The sequence below is a fragment of the Spermophilus citellus genome (genome assembly GCF_964194105.1).
Source record: "Spermophilus citellus genome assembly, chromosome: 3".
In the NCBI taxonomy this organism is placed as follows: domain Eukaryota; kingdom Metazoa; phylum Chordata; class Mammalia; order Rodentia; family Sciuridae; genus Spermophilus; species Spermophilus citellus.
Window position 1 is genome coordinate 203,742,398 of NC_138184.1, and position 26,411 is coordinate 203,768,808.

A 26,411-nucleotide genomic window follows, 5' to 3' on the forward strand; every position below is an offset into this window, starting at 1 on the left:
ATAAGAGCTACGCTTCACAGAGCTTGGTATCTGGGCATCCCAAAGAATTTAATATCTATTATGAACAATTTAATAATATGTACAGAGGTGATTACTTCCTCCGAAGTCTTCAAGTACCAACAACTATTAATTAAGCAACTGTCATATGGTGAAAAGCAAAACATTCCTAAAAACCAGAATGGCTTAATATGTAATAGTTAAAATTGCCTCTAGCTTTTTTATTCTTAGTATAATTGACTGAGAGGAAATGATCCCACTTGTTAATCCTGAGTTGTCCACAGGGACATACTATAACTTTCCATTCAAATTTCTCTTTCTGTTCTCTGCCCTTTTCTCATTTCTATCATCTATTTGTTTTTATTTTCTTTCAGTTGACTTTGGTCAAAAAGGTTTCCCTTAATACTTTCAACTTGCCAAGCTCCAATCAGAATATAAGAGATATGAAATATCTAAGGAAAAAAATAGCTGTTTATTTTTAATTATTACTTTTGCAGTAAAAATTATAGCATGTTGTCGACACTTTTTGTCAGCTATGTTCATCTCACAAAATTATAAAATTTTGTAAGCAAAGACTATAATCTTTTCTAATTCCTTTTTAAAAGCTATCAAATATTTTAGACTCTTAAAATCTTTTAAAAAATCTTCATATATGTACCCCCCCCCAAATTTAAAAAATAAATAACCAGGAATTAAGTGAATTAATATATGTAATGTTCAGCACAGTACCAACTCTAACACTATCGTGTTAGATATTATAATTACCAGCATAGTCCATGTACTTTTAACAAAATTTCTGAGTTTGTTCCACCTGTCTATTCTGTGAGAGACAGATTTAAACTAAATTTGATATACTTTTAAGGATTTAAAAATATAAATTCAATTCATTATTTGGTCTTTAAACAAAATGTTGACATACTTTGGCAAAACATGTCTTTTGTGTATTTATATTATTGCTAATTTTCATTTTAAATTGTAATTTTTATGTGAACTTGTGCTAGTGCTTTGAAACATTTTTTAAATATACCTGCATGAATGTTGAGTGGAATTTACCTTTGTTAACTGTTTTTAATCTGAATTTTGCAAACTCTGAACTGCTTAGAAAATACAGGGGTTTATGCAAATTTTTTAGCTAGAAATAAATCTGTAGTTTTCATTAACTACCTCAAAGGAATCTCTGTCTACCTCAGAGAAATCTCTGTTCACCATTTTTGCAAAGCAAATCAGCACTGGGCTCAAAAGAAACATAACTTTATTAAAAAACTATATATAACCTGAAGTAAAATACCCTTGACCTAATTTATCCTACTATATAAGCAGACTTTCCCCCTGATTACTTAACTAATATAGGTTTACCGTTTAAAAGAAAATAAAATTGGGTGTAGTGGTACTGTCAAAATCCCAAATACTTGGGAAGCTGAGGCAGGAAGATTGCCAGTTTGAGGCCAGCCTGTTCTACTGAAACTCTACCTCAAAATAAAACTATATAAGGGCCAGAGATGTACTTCAGTGTTAGACCACTTGCCTACTGTGTATAAGACCCTGAGTTTAAACAACAATACCGCAAATACAAAAACAAAAGGAAATAAAGTTCAGCATGCTATGGTAAATTAATGTTATACAATCGTGTATCTCACAATAAAGTTTATAAGAAGGATGGACTGCCTAGATGACAGTGGTCCCAAGATTATAACACCTAATGATCCTGTAGCCATCTTAGTTTGTGTAAGTAAACTCTGCTGTTTGAACAATTCTGAAATTGCCTAAAAACACATTTCTTTAAATCCATGTCATTAAGCAACTAATGACTGTATATCATAAAAAGCTCAATGTAAAAGGTACTCTAGAAATTTGTTTATGTCACAGTACAATATACTATTTGAGAGTCTGCTAGTATGAACTTGCATTTCATGATGGTAAATAAATCTGATATAACAAGCTCTATAAGAACTACTGGGATTCAGTAAAACTTTGCTATACATAGCATGTTGAATTTGGTTATTTAGTAATAAAATGATTAAGTATTCCAAACAGCATATATTTTGAAAAATAATGCATTTTGAAACAAATGAAAAGGCTTATATAAAAACAAAATAAAATGCATATGAGATAATGTAAATTAAGATTTAGTTGTGAATCAATATACATATCAGTGCTAGGGGTCAAACGCTGCAGGGCCTCACACAGAGCAGATAAGCACACAACCACTTAGCTATATCCCAGCCTATCTATTTATTTTATAAAATAAAAAATGAATCTACATTTTCCTGTTGTTTAAAATAAAAACCGAAGGTCAGAAAAGCATAAAGTATAATTTCAATAACTAGAAAATACTAACAAATGGAATGAGTAATAGAATGAGGAACAGAATGCTTCAGTTAATCATGGAGTGGTACTGTGAGCATTACTGACTCAGCAAATTGCTCTTAATCTTCAACATTTACTATTTTTTTCTTTTTTTTTTTTTTGCCACTACACAAAATAAGATTGTGGTCTCAGAATTTTTAAAATTTGCCTCAGGAAACTGACTTCACACTGTGACTTATTTATATAAATAATAAAAAATATTATCTATATAAATATTATTTATTTATATAAATAATAAATAAAGCTAAATAAGATACTCTATAATATGCCCAATATGAAATATGGTCACTGATTAGTATACATTCCAAATGCTTTTCCCTACCTTATTACTTTGTTGTAAAGTGAACTGAACCATTCCAATACCCTACAGTTTCTGCTATGGAATATGATTTGATTAGGGCAGCAGATCCTATCTGTTCTCTTCAATACTGTACATAGTGCACCCTGCTTGGCACATCAGAATTGCTCAATAACTATCTGTGTGATGAAGAAAAGTAGAAGAAAAGCCAGTCTAGGAAACAGATAGTGAAGTAAGAAACAGAAAACAAAACAAATAAAAGTAAAATGATACTTGTAAAAAGTCATTCAGTGACAAATCAGAGTTAGTTTTAAATCCAAAACAAACTTTTTTTTTTTAAGTGCTGGGGATTGAACTAGGGCCTGTGCCTGCTAAGAAAGTGCAAGTGTTCTACCTCAGAGAAATCTCTGTTCACCATTTCTGCAAAGCAAATCAGCATGGGCTCAAAAGAAATATAACTTTATTAAAAAACTAATTATATATAACCTGAAGTAAAATACCCTTAACCTAATTTATCCTACTATATAAGCAGACTTTCCCCCTGATTATTTAACTAATATAGGTTTACCATTTAAAATAAAATAAAATTGGGTGTAGTGGTATTGTCAAAATCCCAAATACTTGGGAAGCTAAGGCAGGAATATGAGATAATGTAAATTAAGATTTAGTTGTGATTGTATGTTTACCACTGTGATTTAGTTTACCACTGAGCCATATCCCTCACCCTATTATTTAATTAATTCTTTACAAAAGGATGAATAGCCATATATAGTTTTTACTAAGCATTAAATTCCAGAATCATTTCTAATAATTAAAAAGTGGCACTGAAGAAAAACATGAGGAAACGTGGGGGAAATGGATAGATATGTTTATTATCTTGATTGTCTCAATAGTTTCACAGGTATCAAAACTTACCTAACATGTCACTGCCGGGTGCCAATTTATACTTCAATAAAACTGTTAAATATGAAAAAATAAGTGGTACTGAAGAACTTTTTCAAAGCTCATGAACTTGTTACTACTTTGTGAAAAAGTAAGAGTTGGAGAAAATTTACATAATAAGCTCATCTGGGTAAAAAATACATGCATAAAAATTTCTACAAGAACACAAAACTATTAACAGTGGTCTTCTCTGTGCCTCATGCAGGAAGGGAATGGATTTTACTTTATATGCTTTTGTACTGTTTGAGTTATTTTATAATAGATATACACATTTATGTACAGAATACATTTTTTTAGAATATAGCTTTTTTTTAAAGAATGAGAGAGAGAGAGAGAGAGAGAGAGAGAGAGAGAGAGAGAGAGAGAGAGAGAATTTTTCTAATATTTATTTTTTAGTTTTCGGTGGACACAACATCTTTCTCTGTATGTGGTGCTGAGGATCGAACCTGGGCTGCATGCATGCCAGGCAAGCGCACTACCGCTTGAGCCACATCCCCAGCCCCCATAAATTGTTTACATAATAAAATTCACTTAAAGGGAAAATTTCTATTTGTAAGTATTTTTGAAATACTCAAGCAGAAATTAGAAATTATAAACTCCTAAAAATTGATAATGTTGTTTAAAGTTTATATTTCCTAGTTATTCTCTTTACTAAAATTTGAAAGTGGATAATGAAACAGGGAAGGACATAAGAAAATGAGACAGAGCAATCCCCTCCAAAGCAGGAAATACTATACTTCATTAAAAAAATCTGTAAAAAAAACTTGTAAAAGCTCAAGTCACATATTATTGGTGACTGTCAATATCACTGAACATATATTCAAATTTAAGGTTTTGAGATTTTACACAAGACAACAATTTTTGATGCAACCAGGTAGATGACAGATCCAAAAACAAAGAAGTAAACTCATTCTAATAATCATTTAGGGAATCCTATATGATTAAAAAATTATAATAGGAAAATCCTAAGTAAGGAATATGGTAGACTGGCCATTAATTTGTAAAATGCAATTTTTAGCTCTCAGCTAATATTTTTACTAGTGGTAGACTTAACTACAAAACGATAACTTAAAAAGGTATAGTTCTTGAGTGATGGCAAATATATCAGAAGGTCAGTAATAATACTAAAAAAGAGTGGCAAAGCTTTCAAATTAATACCATTTCATTAACATTTTTAAAACTGACATAGACATATAAGAATTATACGTATTTATCATGTATAGCAATGGTTTTTTAGGGGGGAATGGGACAGTACCAGGGATTGAACTAAAAGGCACTCAATCACTGAGCCACATCCCCAGCCCTATTTTTTGTATTTTATTTAGAGACAGGGTCTCACTGAGTTGTTTAGTGCCTTTTTCCTGAGGCTGGCTTTGAACTCATGATCCTCCAATCTCAGCCTTCCAAGCCACTGAGGTTATAGGTGTGCGCCACAGTGCCCAGCATAGCATGACATTTTCAAATATTATACACTGTGGAATGGCTCAATCAAGCTAATTAACATATTTCTTTTTTACAATGAGAACATTTAAAACCTACTTTCTTACCAATTTTTCAAACAGGATATATTATTATAACTATGGACACCAAGTTGTACAAATCTCCTCATATTAATTAAAATTTATAACATCTCCTTAACCTCTGTCTCCCCATCCCCTGGTAGCCACCATTGTACTCTGGAATTCCAGTTTTTTAGATTCCATATATAAGTAATAACACATAAATTTGATTTTTTGTGCCTGGCTTATTTCCCTTAACGTAATGTATTGCAGATTCATCCATGTTTTCATAAATGACATGATTTCCTTCTTTATTGGGATTCAATAGTATTCCATTAATACTATTTTTACAAGAGTTATATTATATTCTTCTTGGAACTAGTGACGACATGCTTTGATGGTGGCTTACTGTAAGATATTGTATTAGAAACCCTTAAATTAAGCAACTGTTTCTTAAAATGTGCATCATTTTCCTGATTGGCATGTTCATCCAGTGATTTTCTTATACAGTTTTTTAATTCTTCAATTCCTTCTCCAGTAATTGCAGAGATGGGGATGATATGCTGGAACTCCATATTCCTCTCTGGAATCATTTGTTTTTCAACTAAATGCAGGAAATCTGAAACAAAGAACATAGAGCTAAGATGATAGTCACTGTCTTTGAGTAAATCAAAACTATGTTAGAAATTTGATTTGTGAAGCTGGGAACCAAAAACTTAGTATTTTAAATTCTCTATTCCCCTTCTCTAATAAGTTCTCAGAAGTCTTTGAATTTTACTTATGACAACGGTTAATGTTTTGGCACATGTTAGGTATTTAGTAAATACTTGTTGGATGAATATATTTTCAATCAAACTAAAAATAAATAAATAAAAGATGAACAATGGACACAATACATTTATGGGAGTAATAAAATTTCCTTTTGTGGGGGAATCAATAAAGTGAAGCAAGAGAGATACTTGAAAGTTTCTGTAAAAATAATAACATCATTTCGATAATATGATATTCTAGCTGGCCTTTACTACACAGGTGACCTTTCTCTTTCTTAAAGTATAAGTTTATCATCACTGAAGCTAGGATTCATACTTAAGCTGAAGAAGAAATAGGGAAAGTTCAAGGGATAATTTCAGATTAGTTGAATTGACTACCCTCAGGGGCTAATAGATCTTATGTCACTTTTTCCTTTTCCCTGCCAATGGGAAATGGCAAACAGCATACTGATTGGATGGGTTAACAACATGAACCAGGAAAGTTAAACTGAAAGAGACTGGATAAGCCAACATGGAGTTTGGTTTCTGAGATTCCGAGGCCTCCACGAAAGACCAGAGACACCAATTCAAGAATTATACTGGTCCACCAAAAACAAACAAACAAAAACTATGATGGTCCAGAATAGCTACAAACTCTTAAATCACCCTAACTTCTGGTAAAACCCCTGAAAATTCCCTTTTCTGTAAGACTAACTAGGAAACAGAACTACTGACCTTATAAAGCAAATGACATTAAGGAATAAAGACATTTAATAATATTAGGGAATATTTATATCTTAAAGAGTGACTTATTAACTCAAGGATAGCTCTAACATGTAAATTAAAAAAAATATTTTGAGAAGAGAAAGGACTCTCTAGTACTGTCTGCTAGTTCTAATATACTATGATCTATTATTCCCAATTGTTATTTCAAAGATTAAAAACTCAGACAAATTAACACCATTCAAAAATATGTTAGCCACTTACCATGCACCTTATTTCCCCTCGATTGTTCCTCTACAGGACTCAGAAAATTGAAACTATCATCACCATAGGATATAGGTGTTCTACAAAGGTCAACATTTAAAACTGTGGAAAGTCCCTTTAAATTCCTTTACACAAAGTGGTCTATTTAGAAAATTTCAAATAAATCCTTTTAGAGTAACAGCATCTATTTTTCTGTGTCACCCATACAATACTCAAGTTCTTTTTAGGAACTATTGGCTCTGTCCTTGAATTTAGGGCATATTAGGGGAAAGAAGTTCTAGACCTTGTGAAATATATTAAAGTGAAAGATTTCACAGGTAAATGTTGATTTTATTCACCCTTTTAAATTCCCATTCACTATTTAAATGAACAGTTTAAATTTTACTTTTCAAAAAGGCTGCCATTTTTAGATCAAATTAATCCTTTTCTTTTGTCTCTTCTAACTTGTCCATATCACACATTCTGGAACTTGATAATGACTGTTAAAATATTATTTAATGTGTCATGTGGTATATTTTTTCTTCAAATATACAGTTTTTAAGAGTAGAAACTATCAGTCTTCTTTTCCACTGATTATAACACTTAACATTCTCTACAAATAATAAGGACTTATTAAATTGGAATTAAGTTAATGAGAGGACTTGCCTTTAGGATTCTGGAGTTGGTTCATCAATTCATGAAACTTATTTTGGGCATCTGGCAAATCCATTTTATTAACTGCCAGGAGTGCAGGTTTTTTCTGAAGTTCCTCATTGTACAACTCCAACTCCTTTAAATCACAAGAGAAAAAACCATATACCTTTATAACAGTATTTATATAAATTATTTGGTAATGTATTTTTTTAATGACCTAGGAAATCTGAAGCCCATTCACATCACTGAAATGCAATAAATCCCAACAACCATAAAACAAAGTAATTAAAAAATGTTTCTGGTTATGTCATGTGATAGTACATGTTAGCTCATACGATTTCTTATAGCCAGCTAATGAGTGTCTATAGCCAGGTATAGGCATCTGGCCTTCACAGAGATAAAAATTCATAAAGTCAATGACAATTAAATGTTACATCTGATTAATCCTAGAAAAAGTAAATATACTTAGGAATAAATCTTTGTGACTTGCTTTAGATAATACTTTCTTAGATATTAAGAACTTTGTTGTTTTGCTATTGAGTTGAATTCTTAATATATATTGTTGTTGTTTTCTTCTTATTATTTTTTAAGATGGGGTCTTGCTATGAGGCCAGGCTAGCCTCAAACTCAAAATCCTTCTGCTCCAGTCTCCCATGTAGCTGGGATTATAAGGACCAGTATGCCCAGCTGAATTCTGATATTTTACATACTAGCCTCTTATCAGCTATATGGTTCACAAATATTTTCTCCTATCTCTTCATTTTGTTGATTGGTTCCTTTGCTGTACAGGTTTTTAATTTGAGGCAATCCCATTTGTCTATTTTACTTTTGTTCACTGTGCTTTAGGGCTTTGATCCAAAATAATCAATGCTCAGACCACATTAAGAATTTTTTTCCCTGTATTTTCTTCTAAGAGATTTAGAGTTTCAAGTCTAAACATTTATTAGGGGTATAACTCAGTGGTACAGCAAGTGCTTAGAATGTGTCAGGCCCTGGGTTCAATCTCCAGAATAAAAAATAAAAAAAAGAAAAAGAAAAAAATACTATTTTAAGTCTTTAATCCATTTTGATTTGACTTTTTTTTTTTGTTTTTAACATGGGATGTGTACAATACAGGTCAAATTTCATTCTTCTGCAAGTGGATATTCAGTTTTCCAACATCATTTGTTAAAGAGATTGTCCTTTCTCCACTGTGTTCGTAGCATCTTTGTCAAAGTTCAGTAGACTGTAAATGCATCGATTTATTTCTAGACTCTCTATTCTGTTCCATTGGTTTATATGTCTGTTTTTAAATCAGTACCATGATGTTTTAATTAATATAACTTTGTAATAGGTCTTGAAATGAGGTAGTATAAAGCCTGTAGGCTTGTTCATTTTGTTCACAAATGCTTTAGTTATTCAGGGTCTTCTGTAATTCCTTATGAATTTTGTGATATTTCTATTTCTGTAAAAATGCTCCTGGAATTTTTATAGGAATTGTGTTGAATCCATAGCTCACTTTGGGTAGTGTAGACTGGATTAAAATGGGCAATAGTTCTAATTAAAGACTCCTCAAAAGAAGACATACACATGACTAACAGGTACACGAAAAGTGATCAATATCATTAATTGTAAAAGCAAGGAAAATTAAAACTACAATAAGATATCACCTTATACCTGTTAGAATGGCTACTATCAAAAAGACAAAAGAGCCACTGCTATTGAGGATGTGGAAAAACAAACAAACAAAAAAAAGGAACCGCTATACTCCGTTGGTGGGAATTTTAATTATTCTACCATTATGGAAGACAGTATGAAGGTTCCTCAAAAATCAGAAGTAACATATGACCCAGCAATCTTACCTCTGGGTACAAATCCCAAGAAAATGAAAACAGTATTAAAGAACATCTATTCCCATGTTCACTGTAGCACTCACTATTCACAGTAGCTAATAAATAGAAACAAGGTGAAGAAGTATCCATCAACTGATGAACAGGTAATACATCGTGTTACATAAATACATTGGAACACTATTCAGCCATATAAAAAGAATGAAATCCTGTCATTTGCAGCAACATAGAGATCATTATATTCAGTAAAATAAGCCAAGTACAGAAAGACAAGCACTACACTACCTACTCATATATGAAATCTACAACACTTGATATCATACAAGTTCAAAGTAGAACATTTTGATACCAGAGAGTAGGGAGAATTGGGGTTGGGGGCAGCCTGATCAATGGATTCTAAGATAGATAGGAGTAAAAAGTTCTGGTGTGTTATACTGTACAGTAGGGTAAATACAGATAACAATAATGTACTGTACACTTTAAAACGGTAAAAGAAAGGATTCTGAAAGTTTTCACCATAGAGGAATGATAAATGTTTAATCTGATTTAAACATTTCATGTATATACATGTACTGAACATTTATATGATATCCCATTAAAATGTACAGTTTTTATATTATTATGGATCAGTTAGAAAATAAATTTTAAAAAGTGGGCTAAGAATTTGAAAAGACATACAAAGGGCTAAGAAACACATGAAAACATGCTCAAAATCATTAATCATAAGGCAAATGCAAATCAAAACCATAGTGAAATAACACAGCACTCCCATTACGATAGTTAAAATAAAAACAATGGACAGGAACAAATGCTGACATTGATGTGGAACTATAAAATAGTGTAATGATACAACCCATGTGGAAATGAGTTTGGCAGTTCCTTAAAATGTTAAACAAGAGTTGGCATCCAGCAACTTCACTCTTAGGTGTATATACAAGAGAAATGAAAACATGTTTTCACAAAAATACATAATATGTTCACAGCAACATTATTCTGTACAGATAAAAAATTAGCAAACAAAATCATTTTTATAAAGTCCTGGAGGTAAGCAACATCTTGTTGTGTTAGAGACAAATCTTATGGTTAGAATCAGCATACACAAAAAGGGGAAAAGAAAGATATAAGAAAGGAGCAAAAACTTGCCAGACATCACAGAACATGGTTCTAATAGCAGTAGGGGGCCATCAAAGTTTTTTAAGCAGGAAACAAATACATGAGCTTAGTTCTTTTACAAGATAACTCTGCATGCCATATATAAAATGGACTGGAGAGAAACAAAACAGAAAGCAGGGGGGAACAAACAGGACCAGATACAATATTCCGGTGAGAGGGGCTGATGATTATAAAAGTGTGGCCAAAGGTACATGGATGGCTTTCAGAGAGATGTAAAACTAACAGAGCTTGATGTAGGTGGTTAAGAGGACAAAATCCAGAACACTACCCAGGTTTCTAGCTTACATAATAAAGTTCTAGAGATGAATGAGGTTGAAAAAATAAAGAATTCTGTTTTATATATATGTTATGTTTAAGTGACTAATAGAACATCTGATCAGAGATGTCTAATAGCCTAAATCACAAACAAAAGATGTGGATATCAGATTAGATTTCTCAGTCATTGGTATATTAATATAATTGAAATGAGAATGGGTAGGGGCTGGGGATGTGGCTCAAGCGGTAGCGCGCTCGCCTGGCATGCTTGCAGCCAGGGTTCGATCCTCAGCACCACATACAAACAAAGATGTTGTGTCCGCCGAAAACTAAAAAGTAAATATTAAAATCCTCTCTAAAAAAAAAAAAAAAAAAAGAGAATGGGTAAATCTGCACAATAGGATTAGGATATAACTCTGAATAATGTTTTAACTTAAAGGATGATCAGAGGGCTTGGGATGTATCCTAGTAGAGTGCACTCCTGGTATTTGTGAATTCCCAGGTTTGATCCCTAAGCACTGCAAGGAAGGGGGAAAAAAAACAAAAAACATTGAGCATAAAAGAGCCTAAAATATTTGAGAAATAGTCCACTAAGTAGAAATAAAACCAGAAAATTATGATTCATGAAGCTAAGAATGGATAATGTTTCAAAAAGAAATAGACAATATAACAAAGCTGAAGTGAGGTAAAATGTAATAAATACATATCAGGGATCTGGAATCCCAGGAGAGTTTTATCCATGACAACAGTTTGGGGAATAAATGGATATTTAAGAACTGCACTGAGCAAATTTAAATAATTCTTTAACTGAGATGTTTAAAGAGGTAGAGTACAGGCCGGGGATGTAGTCAGTGGCAGAGTACTTGCCTACCATGTACATGCAGTGCCCTGGGTTCAATTCCCAGTACCACCAAAAAAAAAAAAAAAAAAGTATATACTAATTATTCTAATTATTATATTACAAGTCTATGTATTAGACCAGATGAAGAATACAATAAAACAGAAAACCTACTTTTGTAAGCAGTATTATGGTTTCAAAGGCAGTTCTGTATTGAGTTTGGGAAGAAAGCTGAAATCCAGAAATATCAACCTAAAAAAGAAGGAGAGAGAGCCTTTAACATAAGAATAGTCAGACATTTCTATATTTTGAAATGTTTTACTCTCTTAAGCTAAAAATAATTTAATAATTCAAAATAAGTAACAGAAATTAAATTGTCAAGATTACTATAATTATTCTGATAAAATGCAGACAATCTCATATGTAACTCAAGCACTCAAACATTCAAACATAGTATGAAACAGATATTGCATAATAATATGCCAGAAAACTTGAGGAACCAAATCATAACTATGGCCAAACTTACATCTGATATAGCAGCAATGCTATTTACATACTCATATACACAGATTACCTACTGCACTTGTTCCACATCTTAACAGACTTAACAGAGTAAAATATGCTAGTATAGTAATGCATCACTTATGACAGGGATAGTCTAAGAAATGCATCATTAGGTAACTACATCACAGAGTGTACTTCCATAAACCAAGATGGCTATGATGTCATTAGATAGCATAATCTTACGGGACCACCATAAGATACATGCAGTCCATCACTGGCCAAAATGTGGTTATGTAACACATGACTATATTTATTTAATCTTTAAATATTACTTATAAAAATGTTTCTAGAAAAACTAAATTCATATATTTGAACACCACAATAGTATGCATATGACTTACAACAAAAAGCAGTTGTCTAGTTCTTTCTATATGCTTGAGGAATTTGTGGCCCATTCCTCTGTTCATATGTGCTCCTTCTATCAAACCCGGCAAATCAGCAACAGATATCTAATACAAAGTTAATGATTTGATGGGGGGAAAAAAAGTATGAAAACCTCAGTTCAATTATATCCCAAAATTTTCATGACATTTCAAATACAAACTATTCATAATTTATGATTTCCAACAGATCTTTGAAAAGCCAAGATACCTTTATGGCAAAAAAAAAAAAAAAAAAAGGAATCTGTTAAAGAATCTAAACCTTTGTTTAAAATATAAGTTCTATTCTAACTTATTAATCTAATAATCTAAAGATTTGGGGGTTTAGTTTAGCATTTACTAGTGACACAAATCTATAGTTCCATAAACTATATTGTTAATTAATGAAATTCTCACTGAATTTCAACTTTTATAATCTGAATGTTTACAAAGACATTAATTCAGTAAACATTTACTAAATATAGCTCTATAGTTTTAAATTTTACATTCAATTTGTAAATGTCAGCATTGTTTCTTTTCTCTTCATATTATACCAGCAGAATTACTATTTTTATAAAGTGAAAGAACATAGTAACCCTATACTCCTTTTGAAGTATACTCCTTTTGAAGAGAATTATTAACTATCATACTACACTGTTTTTTTTTTTTCAAACTGAGCATCCTAATGTTTATAGGGAACTCCTATAAACAACAGATGGCCAGAACCCTACCTCCAAGAGATTTAGTTTCAAATTTCTGCAGACCAGACATCATTTATCATTGTCATTCTTAGGTCATGTAAACAACGTTGATGTGCAGCAAGAAATGAGAAGAAGTGCTCTACATTTACTGCTTAGTGTACATAAAAAATTCATAGTCTTATCAGAAGTTACAATTATATGAAAAAGAAATATCAACAACAGAGGTCTCATGTCTTGAAATTTCCTTCAGAGATTCTCTACTGATTTCCTTTTAACAGGGTAGAGGAATTTCCATGAAAAAATAAAGATGCATTTGGATTCTGGAATAAAGATACTATACATTCAAGTTGAGATAGTTTGTTCCATGGGTGGCTTCTGAAGGACAAGAGTTCTTTGGAATAAAGTACTCTTGATTTGTTTAAGATGAACAAAAACTGTTAAAATATGCTGGCTTTTTGCCCCCAAATGAAATAGAAATGCACATAATCTTGGCTATTTTAACTTTGCTATAGTCTTTTGCATGGTGGGTTTTCAGTGCTTTTTACATGACCATGCTTAAATTTTTGACATGAACTATCTTTGAAGTGATGGAAAAGTCATGATTATAAGGTATCTATTTCTTTTGAATAGTAAAAGTTAGAATTTAGCCCATAGAAATGTATGGAAATAGGTAACAAAGGATGTCTCTATCAGAATAATTTTACTGATAATTTTGCATTCCCTTTGAATAAAATGAAGAAAACAGGAAAATAAATAAATAAGATTAGGTATAAACACCCAGTGAAGAGGCACACACCTGTAATCCCAGCTGCTTGGGTGGCTGAGGCAGGAAAATTGCAAATTCAAAGCCAGCCTCAGCAACTTAGTGAGACCCCAAGCAACTTAGCAAGACCCTGTCTTAAAACAACAACAACAAAAAAAAAATTAGAAGGGCAGGGGACGTGGCTCAGTGGTTAAGAACTCCTGGTTTCAATCCCAGGTAACCAAAAAAAAAAAAAAAGGTATAAATGATATTCCTTTTTTTCCTAAATATTGTTCTTTAAAGTCATGGTATACAGTATCTATAATTTTACTTACTATTCAATATTCTATAATAGTTGTTATATTTTTATCAATATTAAAAATGAATTTAAATCTTTATGTCTTATGAATTACATCAGAAAATTACTTGAACCTCATTGACATCATTTTCACTTACATTAGGGTTCATTCTTGGTGGTATTCATTTTATGGGTTTTGACAAATGTATACTTTACCCACCCTTACAGTATCAGAAGAATTGTTATACTGCCCTATAAATTCTCTGTGTTCTGCTGACTCATCCGTCCTTCCTCCTTAACCCTGGCAACCACTGATTTTTTTGCTTTCTCCTATCTTTCTAGAATGTCATGAAGTTGGAATCACACAGTATATAGCCCTTTTAGATTGGCTGCTTTCACTTATTAATATGCATTCAAGATTCTTCGATATCTTTTCATGGCTTGATAGCACCTTTATTTTTAGAGATGAATATTTTACTTTTTAAAGTAAACATTTGTGTAACATTCCATAATGAAAGGTATCTTGGTTGTTTCCAGGTTATTATGAATAAAGTTACTATAAACAACCATATGCAGGCTTTGCATGAACATGAATAAAATCTATAGTTATTCCTTATAAATGTTTAATAACTAGATGAAATCAAAACCCCCATTAAAACTTTTCCCTGGGGGCTGGGGTTGTGGCTCAGGGAGTGGTACAGCACTTGCCTGACACACGTGAGGCACTGGGTTTGATCCCTACCACCACATAAAAAATAAAATAAAGTTATTGTTTCCACCTACAACTAAAAAATATTTTTAGAAAAATGAATGTGTGAATAAAAATTTAAAAACTCCCCTCCACAAAAATAGAAAGTTAGAATGAAATTATGTCCATGAATTTAGAAAGTATTGTTTGGAAATGCAAAATACACTACAACATTAAGAACTTGTAATGAGAAGCAATAGATTAAGGAAGACATGATATTATAGGAATAAACTGGATGTAATATTTGGAAGAACAAGAAATTAAATTCTTATACAATATTTTGCTATGACAGTGCTGACAAGAATTAATTTGACCACAGCTTCACTAAACCATAAAGCAAAATCTTGTTACTTTTTTCTCTGAACACCCAGAAACTGGCAAATATCACAAAGCCCTAGTACCAAAATAAAGTATCTCATTTCTAATCAAACATTTTACTTAAAACAAAACCCCACTCACCTGTTTAAAATCACTGTACATAATTTTTCCAAGTTCAGGCTTTAATGTTGTAACTGAAAGGTAAAAACAATAAGGCTAGCATAAAGGCTAGCTCTCTTTAAATGGTCTCAGCATTTTATACAGAATCAATAACATTTCTTTCTTGTGAACAGTTTCAGATTTTTTCTAATCTATTTGAATGGATGTTACAATTATCTTTGCCATGTACAATATATTTGAAAAAGGGTAGACATAGATTCTTAGAATCTGCACAGTTGTATAAGCCTAATCTAATTATTGGGTCTCAAATTTCTTCTTTTAAGCTTAAAGGAACATGGTAAAATGCTTAAGGGCTCAGAATTTAGGTCTCTATTTCTGGGTCCATGGGTGAAAATTCCCTAGTTCTTTCTCATTTGGTTATCCTTAAGTCTTCCCGATTCTAGATTAGCCTCTTTCCTTTTTTTTGCTTTTCCTCCTTTTTCCTTCTCAAGAGCCCTGTACATTAAAGTAAATACTAGCCTCGAATTTATAATATCTAGTCCAAAATTAACTCTACTTCATCAGAGTCCAATTTTAGGATGGCTTAATTTTATTTTCCAGATTAATGTCACTGTATGTCTTTTTACTTAGTAATGGTACAGATTCTATCCTATTCAGTCGTACTCTCAATCCAAGCTTTCATTCTATCTATCTAGTTAGCACAATAGCCTAAAAGCTACTCTTTCTACATACACCTATGTCCCATACCAATCAATTTCTAAACTATGGGCAGACAAAAATTCTTGAAAAACAAATCAAATAATTTTGTCCATTGCTTAATGGCTTCCCACAAAACATAAGATATTAAATAAAATGAAATAAGCCCACATGGTCTGTGTAATATGGTCTGTACTGACATCTCCAGCCTCATCTCTATTCCCTCTTTCCCTTAATTCATGTTCTCTAGCCATACATATCTCCTTGCCACTAATAAGTCTTTTGTTTTTTAAAATATATTTTGCACGTATTTGTTTATACATTATACATATTTTTAAAAAAATATTTAGTTTTTTAGTTTTATGTGGACACATAGCTTTATTTTATTTTTATGTGGGGTTGAGGATCAAACCCAGTACCTCATGCATGTAAGGCGAGCACTCTACCACTGAGCCACAACACAGCCCACTAATAAATCTTTGAGTACAAGCTGTTTCATCTGATTTAAAGGCCCTTCACCTTTAATCCTTCTCACTAATTAATTCATAATATTCTTCTTATCTTGACCCAAGCATCACACACTTCCTCAAGGTCACCAACACTCTTTCTTTGATCACTTTTATATTCCCTTATATTTGTTAGTAATATATATGCCTTTCCTCACTAGTCTATAAGTGCAACTAATGTTAGAACCTTGTAACCCCATAACCTAATGAAGTTCTTAGCAATAAATACTTGTTAAATGAAAATAATTACTTCTGTCTTCCTAGTATCTACTACAGTGCTTGATAAAGTGTAAGTAGTTTATAAGGAAATCAAATAAATGTGCAACAGAGAAATAAATTAAATGAAACAAGTACAATAAACTTTCCTGAGATTATAAGATTTCAAATAAGAAATATAGGATTGAACTGACCAAAGGTTTTTACGCAGAAAACATTTTATACTCAGAAAATTTAAGCCTTTAAAAGTTTCTTTGCACATTAAAATATACAATCAATTTATACTTACATGCATAATCTGCTATTGCAGGTTTTGCATGAGAAATCTGACTTAGCAAAGAGGATTTTCCAGCATTTGGGAATCTAAAGTGAGAAAATAAAATTATATATTACAACATATATCAATATTACTAATACTTGCTTATCCCTGAATTCCCAACAGTTCAAGAAGTAGACTTTTTGAATATTTCCCGAATTAAAAATAAAATACAGGAGTTGGGGGTATAGCTCAGTTGTAGAGTACACACTTAGCAAGCATGAGGAACTGGGTTCAATTCCTGACACTAAAAAAGAGTAGAACATAAATCTAATATAATCTGCAAAACTTGAAAATAAAATTTATTTATGAAAAAGGTAAAAATAAATTCATGAGCGACATCTGAAGTGTTTCAGAAATAAAAGATTAAAATAATTTATTCTAATTATTTAAAAACCTTTGAAAATCACAAATAAATTAAAAAGACTGACAATCTACTACCTCTAGCCAAACACTAATAAAATATTACTCATTTTGTTTTTTGCATTGTTTTTAAAAAAATGAACATTTTCAAACATACACATCAGAAAAGAGGAATAATGAAACCCACAAAGCTATCACCTAACTTCAACAAATATTAATAAGTTGCCAATACAATTTTTAAAGCTGTTTGACTGAACAGACACACAAAAAGGTCCATGCATTACAATTAGCTGATGTCTCTTTTATCTGTTTTGATACAAACTCTCCCTCCATGTGCTTTCCCTTTTCTATTTATTTTTAAAGAAACAGGATCATTTGTCCCACACAATTTATTTTCCATTCGGGCATCTACATGATTATCACCTAACATGCTCTTTTGCCTTGGATTTTCCATAAATTGGCAATTATAAAGTCTTCATTTAAAACAAAACAAAAAACTTGGTTGGCCTGCTTTTTAAGTAAATAATATGAGCACTTTTCAAGGATGAAGCTTAACTTGCTATTTTCTATTGATAAACATTTAGATTGCCTCCAATATTTTGCAGTTAATTGCAAAAAAAAAATATATATATATATATATATATATATACACACACATATACACCAGGTATACACTGTTAACAGTCATTTCTGAGTGGTGGTATCAATAGATAATTGCTTTTATCTTTCTGCAAACAAATGTATATTATTTGTACATTTTTTTTCTAAAAATTTTAAACAATGCCATGTTTATCCATAAACCTTTGTACCTATCTTTAACATCTTTCTTGGGATAAATTTCTAGGTAAGTAAATACTGGATTAAACTATATGTTCATTTTAAAGGCTTTTGATTTTATTGCTATATTTCCATCAAGAAAAGTCTACCAGGTATTTAAAAATACTAAGAAAGGGGGTTCTTAAAAGTTTATTTTATAAATTTTACTCACATTATTTGAATAAACTTCACTAACAAATATTTACTGAGCACTGACTGTATCAATCTGAGCATCAGAAATTCAGAAATTTAGTAATGAAACAAACATGCCTTTAGTTTTCATTCGAATTTGAGGAAAGTCTTCTTTCAAAAATTCTGACAAACTTTTATAGGGAATAATGGTGTAATACTACTTAAAAATTCTATTAAAATTTATAGGCTCTAGAATGGAGCTCTTTAACAATTTTCTTCATAAAAAAAATCTTTCTATAATGAATTATGTGAGAATTCTTAATGATTATTTTCCTCTAGACTATACATTATTTTCTCATATTCTGTTTTACCCAGGCTCTTATAACTTCGGAAAAAAAGCAAATTGTACCCATTTTTGTCCAGATTTTTTATTTAACATTCTTTTAGTTTTTGATAAACCTTTATTTTATTTATTTATATGTGGTGCTGAGAATCGAACCCAGTGCCTCACACATGCTAGGCAAGTGCTCTACCACTGAGGTAGAGTTAGCCCCAACCCTTCCATCCATTATTAAAGATGAGAAAACAAAGGCTTAGAGAAGCTATGTAACTTACCTAAGACCAAGCCAGCCTTTTAAAGATTTGAGATTCTAACCCAAATAGTCCCTCACCTTTAGTACTCAGCCTTGCTATCTTTGTTATAGTCTTAAAGGTGTCTCTTTGGAATCTGAAAAACATTTTCTACTAAATGAGGCTGTGAATGGCTGGATTTCTAGTTCTTGTCCACAAAACCCTATTAAACCCACAATGTTCCTAAAGAATATAGAACATTACAGAAACTATGTCTCATAATTTTCATAACAGTGTCTTAGTTAAAAAAAATAAATGTAGGGGCTGGAGTTGTGGCTCAGCGACAGAATGCTTGCTTACTATGTGCAAGACATTGGGTTTGATCTTTAGCGTCACATAAAAATAAATAAAATAAAGGTATTGTGCCCAACTAATATATATATATATATGAAATTAAATGTGAATGGCAAGCCAGGAAAACACCTTCCCTGTTATAACATTAGCAAGAATAGGCCCTCTGGGCACTCTAAGTCAATAGTGGTTAAGACCTAGTGGCTGGTCAGTCAGGGCAAGAAGTACAATCTGATAAAGAAGTAATAGTCTGATAAAGGAGAAGTGAGATGGCTGGAGAGAAATATGAAAAAAAGCTTTAAAAAAATAGGCAATGGAAAAGCAAGGACAAATTTGGAGCAGAGTATCAAAAAGGCAGCTTTCCTATCTTTTCCACCTGAAAAACGGTTAGTACAGTAGCAGGGAGCCAGGGAGAGGGAGAGGGAGAGGGAGAGGGAGAAGAAGAAGGAGAGAAAGAGAGGAAAGCAAATCAGAGTTTACCCTTCCTATTCCTACTTTCCATCTTGCTATCTATCCTTCTGTGGTAGGCACCAGCACAGCAAATCCCTCAGCTAAATGGCACTGTTTAATGAAAGAGTGGAGACTAGTGGAGAGGACAATATTAAGGTATGCAGTACTAAGAATAGACAGATCCTAAGCAGAGACATAAAGAAACAATGACAACAAGATCCATTTCAATGCCCCAAAATGTGTAAGTCTGAGGACTGAGAATGTCCATACTGGTCTTTACATATTTAATTAATGATACTTAACACTTGAGAATATCCTAATCATTTTTTTTCTCTCTGTATACTTTTAAAAGTATGGTTTGTTTGGATTTCTAATTTTATATCAGTAATATTTTTTAACCTTCTTATTATATTTCATTTGACTGAATTTATTTTTCTTTATTCATTCTCTCACATTCCAATGATCAATACAATTGCTATGATTTTCTTTTACAAATGAACAGTAACTATGAAACTCTATGTCAACAATTTGAAAATAATTCAAGATGACACCTGCATAATATGAGTTTGAATTGCAAATCTCACCTCAGTGAAGATTTTTTTTGTTCTGGAACTTGGCAAAAACTTATGTACAAACTTACAACCATACATGGCACCATTTGCAGTCAAGGTAAATGTAAGCAAACAAAACATTCAGTACAAAACCATAACTTCATAAAATTAATTGCAGTACAAAAGGCACTAATAATTTCTAAGCCACCTCTTGTTGCTATGTAATAACCTCAAGTGTTGCAACTATCCACTGAAAAATTCCATGTAACCAAAATCATATCCACATGAACTGCCTGTCTGTCCCATAAATTGCATATAATAGTAAAAAGTGATTTCTCAAAATTTTCATGACACATAAGGCATGTAACATAAAATATGACTGTTTACGTTATCCATGTGGTGTCCAGTCAAGAAGCACGCTATTACTAGTTAAGTTTATGAGGAATCAAAAGTTATATGCATTTTTTTGATTGCAGGGGAACAATCATGGGGTTGGCTGGTACCCCAACTGCTGTTCAAGGGTCAACTGTGTATTTGGCACAAATACAAAGTACACTCACAGCACACAAATTCTATAAACCAGAAATAATTCATGGCCCAAATTGTTATTTACATTTATTTCCTACTTATGAGCTGGCTCACTAAAAGTATGATAAAAATATGCATGGTACATACCCTACCAGGCCTACATCAGCTATAAGCTTCAGGTCAAGGTGAATTATTCGTTTTTGGCCTTTCAATGGTAAAAAATTTGTAAGAAATTTACCACCAATGCCACCTTCAGCTATCAAAATTCTGTCTTCCTCTTTATTGAGTTCTCCTTTAAAAAAGGGAGAGAAACAGCAAAAATTAATAAGTGAAATCAATAATGTGGTATTTTTCTGCCAGAAAAACATCAAGAAATTTCAGTTTACAAATCTAAAGGGCTAAAGCACAAAACCAAGCTTCTTTTAAAACTCTGACCCCACAGGCCTGTAGATATAACTCATACATGCCTAACATGTATGATGCCATAGCTTCAATCCCAGTTCTATCAAAATAAGTATAATAAATATATAAGTCTGACCCTGGAAAAACATTTCTGTAAGCAAATGAAAAAGACCAATTATATGTTTTAAAAACAAGTAGTACTCTATGTCTTTAAATAATCTTATCCAACAGTAAGTATTGAACAACCTTTATATACATTTTAGAAAGCTCTTTTTATAAACTAGAAGCTAAAATTATTAATGTTAAAAAAATACTTCTGAAACTCAAGAAGCTATTTTTTAAGACCCCCCAATCAGTTTTTCAAAACGTGCATATTTTTCACAACCTTATAAATGTCAATAGACTCACCTATAATTTTACCATTTTCATCAGTTACTGAAATACCCACAGGTACAGGAATTTCACAGTCTTTTCCTTTAGAGCCTTGCAGTGCACTAACCCTTAAATAAATAAATAAATAAATAAAATAAAAAACTAAATTAAAATAAGAAAAACTTCCTAAATTAAGTGGTTTATGCTTCAAACAAATACAAAGAAGAATAGCAATCAACTCTTCTGGGTAATGTAGATAGTAAATGATCAAATACTAAAGGAAAACTAAAATTATCCCTACTTATTGCATGTTGGACTACTGTATCATATAAAAATGGTAACAGGTAATGATTTAAGTTACCAACCTAACCACCAAGTCATTTTAACCCCAAATGAACTAAGATATTACACATCTGGAATGAAAAATCTCATTGCGACAATATAAGCTAGAAAAAATGCAAACTACACTGCATAATAAAACATTTAAAAAACTGATCTCAAATAAAAGGATAATGTGGCTACTCTTAAACTGCTCATGAAAAAATAAATTAGCACAAACTTCTAACTTAGTAAGTCCACTTCCGGGAATTTATTTTCCTCCAAAAAATATTGAACAACTACGTAAAAAGCATCTACACAAGGATGTTATATTGTGGTTATAACAGAAAAAAAATTAAAGTAAAAACAACTATAACCATGAAAAAAATGTTAAGTAAAAACAGGTTGTAAAACATTGTGATCTCATTTTTTTCCCTTTTTTTTGTTCCACAATTATACATATAATTACTTTGTGCAAACACAGAAAAAAGTATTAGAATAAGTAAAAAATAGTGGTTATCTCTGGGTGAAAGAACTACAGTTGATTGCTTTTTAATGGTGGTACAGAGAAGCATAGTTGAAAAAGATTTCCTAAAGGTTGTCCAAGATAATTTTAGAATAGTGGGGACTCACATCATTTTTTCTCTATCAGGAAGGGCAGGAATAGGAATACAGAAAGACACTGAGAGAAAAAATGGGTAACAAGTTTAAAAGCTCCAAATGCACAGACCCAGCTTTTCATGTGTTAAACATTTTAGACCTGCTCAGTTATAAATACAGGATATAATTTACTTCAAATTACCAATTAAATTTTATCTGGTAACTTTTTTTTCTTTAGGTTTAATTCTATAAAATTAAAGTCATTCAGTAAGCACTTACCGACTATTTGCTCCTTCTCCAGCCACAAACCGTTTCTGAGGATATTTGTCTTTAAGTTGTTTTAAGGTCATCTTTTTATGGGCTACAACCCAGACGTCACCACCTTTTCCACCTTCTCCACCTAATCGAGGATAACCCATTCCACCACTTCCTCCTTTGGCGAAAAGTCTTAGGTTATCGATAAAATTTCCATACTTAAAAAAAGAGAGAAAACATTAGGTATCAAATATGTCTATCAACTTAGAACTTCCAGTTCTGTTTCACTAAAATTTCTTTTTATAAAAGAATAAAAAATGGCTTTCTTTATGCCAATTCTAGAGCCTTTTCTTAGTTCACCTCTCATCTCACCTCCTCTCCCCATTCCTCTTAGGACTCTTCAGTTATTGATTTTTGTTTCATTTATCCTCAAGGTCCCCTTTTCATCCTAAATTTTCTCTCCTGGGTGATTTCAGTCCATATCAATAACTATCACCTAGGTGAGATATTTTCTATGCCCAACCTGTTGAATATCTCCACCAGGATGTAGGTTTTTGGTAATTTGAAGCAACTGAGAGCAGGGTCTTTATTTAATTTATATTTGAAACCCTTAAATTATGTAACTTGCTGGAGGATGTCACCTGAATGTATTACTGTCACCTCAAAAACAAAATATTGGTCTGGGGACAGCTCAGTGGCAGAGTACAAAAAGTGCAAGGCCCTGGAATGGATTCCTAGCACTGCAAAAGAAAAAAACAAAAACAAAAAAACCCAAACAACAAAACAAACCCAAAATTTTCCCACCCCAGAATTTGTTTCTCCAATGTTCCCTCAAATAATGGAATCATAGCTATTCATTGAGACAGCAGAAATAGATGTCTTTCAGACTACACCTGTTTCTTTCCCAGAAGCCCTGCAAGCTCTCTCCTTCCTGGTACCACTGCCCTAGAACCTTGACCAATACATTAAATCCAAAATGGTCTTTAGATGCCTAGTTATTTCTTCCTTAATGCATCCTCCATCTTGTTGTCCACAGCTATTTTTCTGAAATGAATCTGATCTCTACTGATGTTCTCCCCCTACTCAAAAACCATGCATGGCTTTTTGGTCTTACTAAGTAAAAAAAATCATAATACTGTATTCAAAGCCCTTACCAGTATCATTTTCATTTGTTCAATCCCTCCCAATTGCCTCTTCATCTTGCTCTTTTCTACATGATGTTCTGCCATGACCCCATGCCACTCTGCTCATGCTTTTCTTCTTAGAATGCCATTTTTCCCTATCATAAACTCTTCTAAATGCCATATTTCCAATGTTCCCTCAAATAATGAAACCATACTTTGGTTCCATTATTTGAAAGAATATTGGAGGAACAGATTTCTTAATTCCTATAATCAACACTTAACCTGACAATGCTGGCTCTCAGCATTTTTATTATACCTCTATTATTACACTTTTTGAAACTGTATATTTTACCTGTTTCCCTCACTAAATCAATAACTTTTTGTAGGTAAAGATATACATATTAACTTCCCAGGCTATCAACACACCTTACAGAGTAATTTCTTAAATTAAAAATTTTCACATTTTTAGTCATTAAGGATAGTTCTAAGTATCAAGCATATCCAGGAAACTTTTTATAAATCGAAACACTGACCATTCTTATAAAATTCTTGAGGAAGGTTTTTAAAGTTCCATTTAACATGCGACTTTTTATTTTTAACCCTTCTAGATTCATCAGATTCACAAGTTTAGTAGCTCACTTAAAAGGAATATCTCAAGGTAATCGTTAGTAATAAAGTAAGTGTACAAAATATGTTAGCAGAGGCCATCGTAAGTTTTTTTTTTTTCGGTTGTTTTTTTAAGCAGCTGTGAATTTTTACGAAAAATGCTACACAAAAGCTAGCCTAAATTTTCTGCAAGACACATCGATTACACATTTCCGTTCCCTGATAAAGTCCTCTCTAGAAAGATCTTAAAAGCAGTGTATTGAAGGGAAATCTATTTTTTAAAAAGTCTACGATTAATACTTTAAAAACTCAATATGTGAGCCCAAACAAAAGCAAAACAACCCTATACCCCACATACAATATATTTCGTGCCTAAACGGCAGGCAGGTACCCCATTTCCTTCCACGTGCACACAAGGCCCCTAAAGAATCTCAAACCCTGTCGCCAATCGTTCTAATCACTCAATGCAGCACTCTTCACTTCTGCAGGCAAAGCCCGACACCAGGAGGGGTAGAGAGGACTCCTAAAGCCAAGCAGAAAAGAGGCCCCTAGAAAGAAAACAGTTGGGGAAAGCGAGGAAGACACAGGACCCTCAGCTGGAAATAGGTGCACCAGGCTGAGGGACACCAGAAAACGGACCTTTCTGAACAACGCGCAACTGCAATGCACCATAACGGCGCGGGGCGATTCCCTCCCAAGGAAGCAGAGTACTTTCTCGTGGCGCGCCGCTTACGTCACAGCCAGCCGCCGTCGGGATGTTTTTTCTTCCGCCAGCGTCTGCGGACTGGCGCATGCGTGGTACGGAAGGCTCGCGGTGAAAGAGGCGCCTGCGCTCCTGACGTCGCTTGTCCTGCTCTGGGTGAGGCAGCAAGTCTACAAGAAAACCAAAGTAAAGCCCTGAGAAAAGGTCGAGAAGTAGTGCGCCAAGGTGCAGAATTGGTGCCTCTGGAATTAACATTTCGAATGGAATAGAACTGAAGACTTGACTGACTGGAGACTGGAACTTGAATTTTTATACTAATTGAGAAAGATGCAAAGTACCAGAATCTTTAAAGTGAAAATCTTCCAGCAGATTTAAAAGCAAATCACGTAAAAGACAGGGAAACTCAATTGGTAAAACAGTGCCTTCAAAGCTGCTACTGCAAGGATGAGCGGAGTAATTGCCAAAGCTGTTGCTTGGAGAAACAATGAATTTAAAACTTGTGGCACAAAAGCATTATTGAGAAAAGTGTCCGAGATTTGAGATCTCTAAGAAGACTCTCGTGCAACGGATAAAAGAAACTTGCCTTCAATTATTTGTCAGTAGCTTTTTGGAGTCAGATAGCCAAGAGCTCTTATCCGACTCTCATTTTTCTTTTCTTTTCTTTTCTTTTCTTTTTTTAATTAGAGCTTTATAATTATACATAGTAGTTGGGCTCATCCCAAAAACACACATGCAAGGAATTAGAATTCAGTTTGAAGCACTCCTCTGTGAGAATTATAGGTTACCTTTCCTCAGCCTGGGCAGAACCATCAGAGAATAGTTAACTCCCAGGCATCTTTTTTCCCGCCTCTTCCCATGCTCCCATACAGTGAGGAATGTAGACTTTCTTAATGGGTCTCTCTACACTGATAGTTTTATAATTTTTTTTAACCATCACGACTCAATTTATAAAATCCTTTTAACACCTCAATATGACAATCTCTTTACCTCTTAATAAGGACAATGAAAGGTGCATGAACTATCCCGCACTGTCTAGATTCTTTCACTGTCATTGGACCTCCCTCTTCACCATCAGTGAAACTGTAATTAGCATAATCTGTAATTCTTGTATGAATTTTC

General features: G+C 32.7%; 1 protein-coding gene across 1 annotated transcript; it reads right to left on the reverse strand.

Annotated features, from left to right (window-relative positions):
• Positions 1–3,975: 3,975 nt before the first annotated feature.
• GTPBP10 (GTP binding protein 10) lies at positions 3,976–25,355 on the reverse strand. Its single transcript, XM_081288075.1, has 10 exons — positions 25,229–25,355; positions 22,884–23,077; positions 21,723–21,814; positions 21,060–21,204; positions 17,125–17,198; positions 15,439–15,491; positions 12,473–12,580; positions 11,742–11,819; positions 7,485–7,608; positions 3,976–5,722 (listed from the first exon to the last, which is right to left on the reverse strand). The coding sequence occupies exons 1-10, from the start codon at positions 25,259–25,261 to the stop codon at positions 5,460–5,462; spliced, it is 1,164 nt and encodes a 387-aa protein (XP_081144201.1). The 5' UTR covers positions 25,262–25,355; the 3' UTR covers positions 3,976–5,459.
• Positions 25,356–26,411: the final 1,056 nt, after the last annotated feature.

What these genes read in the sequence shown, in the direction of transcription:
- GTPBP10 (XM_081288075.1), bottom strand. Translation starts at nt 25,261, where the DNA reads ATGGTGCATTGCAGTTGCGCGTTGTTCAGAAAG. An exon ending in GTTGCGCGTTGTTCAGAAAG is followed by an intron (nt 23,078 to 25,228) that starts GTCCGTTTTCTG and finishes TCTTTTTTTAAG; the next exon opens with TATGGAAATTTTATCGATAA. An exon ending in TGAAAATGGTAAAATTATAG is followed by an intron (nt 21,205 to 21,722) that starts GTGAGTCTATTG and finishes CCTTTTTTAAAG; the next exon opens with GAGAACTCAATAAAGAGGAA.